Raw genomic sequence first — 7902 nt, forward strand, 5'->3', positions numbered from 1 at the left:
AGAGAGAGAGAGAGAGAGAGAGAGAGAGAGAAAGAGACCGAAAGAGAAAAGAAATTCCCAGCATCTACAAGGAAAAAAGATCCCCAAATCCACTCTTCCTTTTTTCTCCCAAAGTACTGAGGACAGAACTCAGGCTTTGTACATGGTAGGCAAGCACTCTTATCATTGAGCTACATCCACCTTAAATTTTATTTTTTAATTATTTTTTAAACACTTATTTATTTATTTATTTATTTATTTATTGTGGGGGGGGGCAGCTCAGCTCACCAGGGGGTGGGGCGGGCTGGCATGTGGTGCTGGGGGATCAAACCACGGTCCCTGTGCTTTGCCAAGCTTATTCAGAGTAGGTGCTTTAGACCACTGAGCCATCTCGCCAGCCCCTTAAATTTTATTTTGACACGAGGTCAAAATAAAAATTTGACACCTAGGCTGGTCCAGTTTGGATATTCCTGCCTCAGCTTCTTAAGTCACTGGAGTTACACACACCACTGCTCCTGGCTTTAACCAACCAACTAACTAACTTACTTACTTTCTTCTATTTTAGGGAAGAGTCTACAGGGTCTTCAGGGTCTCACTACTACATCGGACTTGTAGTCATCCACCTGTTTACAGCCTCCCAAGAGCTGGGATTACAGGCGCACGCCGTGCACGGTCTCAACTGCCATCTGTGTGCCTCGGGGGTGGGGCTGGCACAGCAGGCCTGGGGATGGAACTCCTGGCCCGTTTACAGGCGCTTTAATCCACTGAGCTTTTTGGCTGGCCCAACAACCATTCTTTCTTTTTCTTTTTTCTTTCTTTTTTTTTTTTTTTTTTTTTTTGTGGTACTGGGGATTGAACTCAGGACCCTGGCAGGCACTTATTCTACTGTGCTATCTCCCCAGCCCCCAACATTCATTCTTAACCATTCTCTAGGATCAGATGGGGTCAGAGGCCCATGCAGGCTAATACTCACCTGCTCAGCAGGCACCTACTATAAGTTAAGCCCTGTGCTGAGGCAGGTGACAGCCAGCCAGGGGCCTGGCCTCAAGGGCCCACAGAGGGACGACATCATGTGAGAGTGCTAGGATCTGGGAGCTAGGTAACGCCTGGACCCCTGACCTAACCAAGGAGTCAGCTGTGCCTTTCTGGAAGAGGAGACACATGAGCAGAGACCTGTTCATTCCCCAAGCCACCAATTAAGTAAGAGAGTTGACAAGGACAGGAACAATGACAGAACTAAAGTCAGCTAGAGAGGAGAGGAGAGACACAAAGGACAAATCGGGAACTCAGAAGCCAGCCACAGCAGGAAACACTCAGTCAGACTGCTGAGTGGCCCCGAGACCCCTCTGTGAGGCTGAAAATAAGATGAGGGGCCTGGGTGAGCAGCCTTGCCAGTACCAGGCCATCTCCATCTCCCGCAGCTTGGTGGCACCCATCTGCATGCTGATCACGTTCCTATAAGGACACTGGCTGCCTGTACAACCCGCACCACAAAGCACCCACAGACTTGTCCTTTCAAAGGTCTCCGTGTCTTCCAGCGAGAGGAGCTGATCATCACGCTGTCCCAAGGGAAAAATACGCTGGGAAGCTCCCTGCTAACAAGGCCTTCTGGGCAACCAACTTCAGCCTTCCTTCTTTCAGGCCATCCAGGACTAGAACCCAAGTTCCAGCTCCTTCCATCATCAATGACAAGAGCTTGTCTGTCTGTCTGTCTGTCTTTCTTTCTTTCTTTCTTCTTTTTTTGGAACCAGAGATTGAACTCAGGCCCTTATGCTTGCCAGGGAAGCGCTTATTCCACTGAGCCATCTACCCAGCCCCAAGAGCTGGTATTTCTGAAGAAAGTGATGCCCCAGGTGGGCTTACACTCTGGTCTGCGTGCCCAGCCTTCTAACAAGTTTGTGAGGGATCTGCTCTCATCCTCAGCTAATTGCTGCAACAGTAACAGAATGCTTCATACATACATCCAACTAGATGATATTTACACCTCCAAGCTGGTTATGAACATGAGATTTTATGGACAGTGGAAAATGAGTGAGCAAGGGGTCTTGGGACAACATCTAAAACCTTAACAACTAGCATGAGCATGCTTGCCCCTCCCTTCTTCTGCTCTGATGGGTACAGCGAAGATATGATGGCTAGAGCCTGAGTAGTCCTCTTAGACCTTGAGACATGTCTGGTTAGAGAAGATGTATCCAACAACAACAACAAAAAAAAAAACAGAAATCGGTCATCAGGTGGGTTTTTTTTTTTTTTTTTTTTTCAGAACCAGAAATTGAATTCAGGCCCTTACCCTTGCCAGGCATGCACTTATTCTACTGAGCCATCTCCCCGGCCCTCATCAGGCGCTTTTTTGTGAGTCAGAAATAAAGCTGATCTCGTGAATGCTTCTCATGTTTTAGGTATCTGTTACCTACAACAAATATGATTGAACACAACATGTCACCTCACATGCAGAAGAGCAACAAGGCTCAGGGAGATAGTCTCTGGTCCAAGGCACAGATTATGGAATAGCAGAATTTGAATCCAGAATCTTGAGACTCCAAACTATATAAAACTAGCCCCAAAGGCATCTTACTCCTTGGACAAGCCTCTCTGTGCCTATCCTCTGCAAGGCAGGCCCAGGTAGACAACTGGGAAAGCAGGCTTCTGCACGCCTGCAGAGTGCAGAGCTGTGCCAGGCCATGGCTCCTGAGACATGAAGAGCAGCCTCCTGGTCTGGGGTGAGAATCTGAGGAAGCAGGGGCATACACCAAGGGCTGAGCACATCCGTGACTATGTGAGCCATTTTCCTCAGATGCACCTCCTGCCCAGGAACAGCAACAGCCGCCTCAGGCCTGCTCCAAGGATGAGGAAGGAGGTGCCCAGGCAGCAGGCACTGAGCCTGGAACACCACGTGCCTGCATAAATGGTAGCTATTCATGCCTGAGCACATAGTGCATTCCCAGCCCTTTGCTGGGGCCTCAACTATGATCCAGCTATAATGTAACCCAAAGATGGGCTCATTCTTCCTCTACTTAGTGGATCTTTTCTGGGTGACAGAGGCAAGAGAAGAGCTCAAGAAGCTTCGCTGCTCCACAGCATGGGGCAAGAGTAGCCTGTCTTATGGGTGATTATTGAATTCAAAACCATTCATGCATCTAAGCCTTCTCACATAGCCTGTCGCCAGAGAAGAGGGTGGCTGCCGTTGATATTTTGCTTTCCTCATCCATTTTTTAAAACAGTATTTGTTAGACTTAAACCCTGAACACAAATGTGACCTAAATACATCTAGCATCCAATCTCAGGGGACTGGGCATCCATGTGTATCCATAAACCTGTTTTGTACATCTATATCTCAAATGTGTTACACTTTACAAAGAAGAATAATAGGAAAACAATTATAGGAAGTCTTCAGGGCCAAAACTTTCCTGAAGCCTGAGATCTGACAATGAGCAGAGGCTGAGAAGGTACAGGAAAAGGTTCTGCAAAGGTTTTACAGCTGAAGAAGGCCAGAGTCAACGGGGGAGTAGCCAAGAGGCTAAGATGTCTTCAGCAAAAGACCTACACAGAGTGGAGCGGCAGAGTCTGGAGGAGCAGCAACAGCCAGATTATGAGGGCTGGGCTGGTAGTTGTGTGGCTGAGTATGTGCCTAGCACAGCAAGGCCCTGAGATCCATCCCCAGCACTGGAGGGAAAAAAACAGTCCTTGGGCTGGCGAGATAGCTCAGTGGTCTAAAGCGCCTGCTTAGGCAAGCTTAGGTAGACTCAGAGGACAGAAGTTCGATTCCCAGCACCACATGAGGCGCCAGCCCCAGCCTCAGGGTGGGCTGAGCCAGAAAAAACAAACAAACAAACAAACAAACAAACAAACAAAACAGCCCTTATGGGGAGCCTGGGCTTTCTCCCAAAGGCACTATTAAGAGGCATAGAAGAGTTCTGGGCAAGAAAGTAGAATATGCCTGCTTTGTGCTTTAGAAAGCCCTCTCCAGCCCCCTGGAAAGGATGGGCTGGAAGGGACAAGACAGCCAGGAGAGCAGAGGAGAGAAGGGTGAGCAATGACTCGTAGGAAACGGCAACAGCTATACAAATATCACCTACCAGAACTAAGCCTGGTAAACACATAGGTGCCATTTCAACCTAAGGTGCCAAGGACAAGTGCAAGTGAAACAGGTAAGAGGATGATGCATCAAAGGCCAAAGCAGGGGGCCTGCCCCTTAGCTCAGTTCTTTAAGTGGCTGCTTCAACAAAGCCGTCAGGCTCAGGTTGCTGTGGTTCGATCCCCACAATTCAAGCCAGCCAGTCATGCCTTGAAGGCATTTGGAGCAAAAAAACCAAACAAACAAACAAAAAAAAAAACACTTCTGCCGGGGAGATGGCTCAATGGAATATGCACTTCCCTGGCAGGCGCAAGGGCCTGAGTTCAATCCCCGGTTCCGAAAAAAAAAAAAAAAAAATAAATTAATTAATTAAATTAAATTAAATTAAATTAAAAAAAAGGCCAAAGCACCCTTGTGACAGAGACAGAAAAAGGCCAGAGGAGCTATCCAAGAAAGCTGAGAGACTGGCAGAAGCCAGGCCACAGGGCCTTTTAGGCCACAGCTTGCAATCATGAATGACTAGTAATGGCACAGCTAGTAGGGGCCAAGGAAACCCTAAGAGTAGCTGAGCTCTTCTGGGCCCCAGTGCTCTGGAGGAGGCTAGTCCAGGTCCTGACTGCTCAGAGTTACAAAGTCTCCCTTCTTTCCTGGTAATACTAGATCTGTGCTCCAGTGCCTCACCAAACAGCACAGTGCAACAGGGCCCCACAGATCTGTACCAATGACTATGCTCAAGAAACAAGGATGATTCTGTTGAGAAAACGGGGCTCTAATCCTGGCATACTTCTGAGCCCCAATTCTACCTGGCGGACTGACCAGGGCCCCTCCCTCTGGAGGCTCTCCCTCCCAGGGCAATGGCCGGTCACTCACGATCTTTTCATAGTACTCCCGCCGCCGCTCTGCCCTCTTCTTATAGTCAACCATCATGCCTCGAAGCTTCCGCTCATGTTTCCGAGCTTCGTGCCACATTGTGAGGCCAAGCCTGGGGCCTCAACCTGGGGGAGGAGGGGGCGAGGGGTGTCAGGCTGTGAAAAACAATATGGGCACAGTCACCTAACAAGGTGGGGGCAAACATGACCTGCTTCTCAGCTTCGGGGGAGGGGAAGTGTGGCTGCAGAACTGTGGGCCAGATGCTCAGGTGTATCCCTGACAACTCTGACCCAGTAGTTTTCGCGCATTCTGAAGTACTCCTAAGTGACCCTAGGGCGAGCATCTGTGAGGGGAGTGTCCCCTAGATGCTGGAGCCAGGATGAAAGTCCACAGCAGGGACAGCAGAGGCTCGAGGAAAGGAGAGAGATGTGAAGGACGTCTGTGGGTGTGGGACAGGGATGAAGGACGAACTTAATAGAAACCGTGTAGAGGTGTGGAGGTGGTAACTGAGGGCAGGTGAAGGGCGTGGATGGAAAATGACGCCCCTTGAGAGAGCTCTGTGGAGGCGGCTGAGGGGAGAAGGCGAGCGCGGCTGGTGTGAGGACGGGTTTCTACAGCGGCGGCGCGGCGGGGGGTGGGTCCAGGAAAGAGAAAGGCGGAGCGGGCCTGGCTCCCGGCGAGGGGCGGGGGATGAGTCTGAGGGGCTCCGCCTGGTGACAGGGACCGGGCCCAGGAGTTCGGAAAGCGCTCGCGGACCAGGTCAGCGCCGAGCCCCCACAAGGCAGACTGGGCCCACAGCGGAACAGAGGCGCGGCCTGGGGCCCGTCAGGAAGAAGGGGGAGCGGGCGGGCTTCGGAGACCAACGCGCGGCACCGGGCCGCAGCAGCTCCCAGAGGACCCCGACATGGGTGAACCCGAGCTAATGCCATCGGAAAATCAGGAGGTCTGGACAAGACGCCTGCACTCACCGGCTGGTCGCCGCCTCCCAATGCTGCGCTCGCGCGCCGCTCGCACCGGAAGCGGAAATGGGGTCCACTCGAAGGGGCGGGACAAAGTAGCCTAGAGCGCGCTTCCGTCGTGGGCGGAGCCCGGGCGTGAGGGGCGGGGACAGGTGAAGGCGGAGCGGACTGGGGGCTGGGCGGTGGGCAGAGGCTGGGGTGCTTTCCAAGTGGATAGACAAGACGCTCCAAGGCTTAAAAATTCAACTTTATTGGGAAGACTGCAAACAACCCGGAGGTTGTACAATATGTATAATCTCACCGTCTGCCCGAGAAGGCTTTCTTTTCCTCCCCCAACTCCTTTAACGGGGCTCCAGGGGAGGCCGTAGCCCGGCTTCTCCCCAGGCCTTCAGTTGTCCGATCAGGTACGGGGTCGGAATTGACTATGGCGGCCCCGAAGAAGGGGTGTCTCGGCCCGCCGGCCTCCCTGCCCCGCCGGTGTTCTGGGGCTACGTGGCCTCGGGCCCCGGAGACAGCAGGCCGCCCCCGAAGGCCGCTTCGCGGTACTGGTTGGGGAACATGTTGCTGCCCACGAGGCTGGCGGTGCCGCCATCCGCAGGGCCCGGGGCTGCGTAAGAGTCCAGCGTCAGCGGCTCAGGGCCAGGGGGCTCCCCGAGCGCCGGGCCCGCACACCCCCCGCCGGGGACAGCACTGGCGAGCGGCGGCGCCGGGGGTAGCAGGTCCAGCATGGTGAAGAGCGAGGGCGCCGTGGGGTCGTAGGCAAAGCCATCGTCCAGGAGTTCGGGCGCGCCCGGGGGCTCTAAGCCAGGCAGGGACACAGTGCCTTGGAAGAAGTCTGTGTCGGCCAGCAGGGCTGACTGCGGCAGGAACGCGCCTGGGAAGAGAAAGGTGAAGCTCGTTTGGGAGCCACAGGAGACGCCCCACCCCGGGGTGTGGGGTGGCGGATCACCCATTTGATTTCATCAGCAAACTGAGCTCAGTGATGCGCACCTGAAATCCCAGCTACTATTACTGGGTAGGCTGAGACACGAAGACAGCAAGTTTCAGCCCAGGTTGGGTAATTTAGGACTTACTGAAATCTCTGGGGTTGTATAGCTGTCAGTGCAAACAAAGGCCCCAAGTTCAATCCCAGTACCGCAAAATAAATAAATAAATAAATAAACAAACAAACAGCCGGGCGTAGTGGTACACACCTGTAATCCCTAGGATGAGGCAGCAGGCTCACTATTAGTTTGAGGCCAGCCTGGGCTACAAAGTGAGTTCAAGACCAGACTGAACTGCCTAGTGAGACCCTGTCTCAAAAAGACAAAATTAAATAAACTAATGCTGGGAATGTTGGTCAGTAGGAGAGCGCTTGCCTGGCATGCACAAAGCCCTGGATCAACCCCTGGCCCTACAAAGGGAAAGAAAAGCCAACAGGCAGAAATAATGAAATCACACAGCTGTCCAACTGTGGAACCATGACTCAACTGACACTCCTGTGGGGCTGGGCAATGTTTTTTTCCAAGAAGGAAGAAAAAGGGGAGGCCCGCTCCTAAGTATGGAGAACCCACACAATTAATTTCCACATCATGGGAAAGTCGCCAATCTCCAAATTAGAAGGTAAAATAATTGTCACTGTAGGAGCTAGACCAGGCCAGGCATGGTGGCACACTCAGCAGGCAGTGGCAGGAAGATCTTTTCAAGTTCAAATCCAGCCTGGACTACATAATGAGTAGGCCAGCCTGCCCTACAAACTGAGACCCTGTCTCACAAAACAAACAAAACCCAAGAGAGCCACATCCCACTGCCTTGGTCATGGTAGCCACTGAACTACACCCCCAACCCTGCTTTTTTTTTTCTTCTAACAAGACAAACCGGGGCTGGGGAGATGGCTCAGTGGTCTAAAGCACCTACTTAGAACAAGCTTAGCAAAGCACAGGGACCACAGTTCAATCCCCCAGCACCACATGCCAGCCAGCCCCGCCCCCTGGTGGGCTGAGCTGGCCACACACATACACAAATAAATAAATAAAATTA

The 7902-nt window shown here is 52.2% G+C and overlaps 2 protein-coding genes across 5 annotated transcripts in view; both read right to left on the reverse strand.

Annotated features, from left to right (window-relative positions):
* Positions 1 to 5945, reverse strand: part of Clasrp (CLK4 associating serine/arginine rich protein) — a 26869-nt gene extending 20924 nt beyond the window's left edge. For 3 of the 4 annotated variants that reach the window (XM_004644318.2, XM_023704569.1, XM_023704571.1), the window contains exons 1-2: positions 5893 to 5945; positions 4925 to 5049 (exon numbers count right to left, since the gene is read on the reverse strand). In XM_004644318.2, the coding sequence (XP_004644375.1) occupies positions 4925 to 5023 (99 nt within the window). In that variant the 5' untranslated portion in view covers positions 5024 to 5049; positions 5893 to 5945. Of the gene's footprint in view, positions 1 to 4924; positions 5050 to 5892 lie in introns of those variants that run through there. The other variant, XM_023704570.1, reaches the window with a different exon arrangement.
* A 167-nt stretch (positions 5946 to 6112) lies between these two features.
* The window catches only part of Relb (RELB proto-oncogene, NF-kB subunit), a 20458-nt gene continuing 18668 nt past the window's right edge, over positions 6113 to 7902 (reverse strand). The window contains 1 exon segment of the mRNA XM_023704505.1: positions 6113 to 6757. Within this exon segment, the coding sequence (XP_023560273.1) occupies positions 6372 to 6757 (386 nt within the window). The 3' untranslated portion in view covers positions 6113 to 6371.

This window comes from Octodon degus, unplaced genomic scaffold, assembly GCF_000260255.1.
Source record: "Octodon degus isolate 3935 unplaced genomic scaffold, OctDeg1.0 scaffold00197, whole genome shotgun sequence".
Classification (NCBI taxonomy): domain Eukaryota; kingdom Metazoa; phylum Chordata; class Mammalia; order Rodentia; family Octodontidae; genus Octodon; species Octodon degus.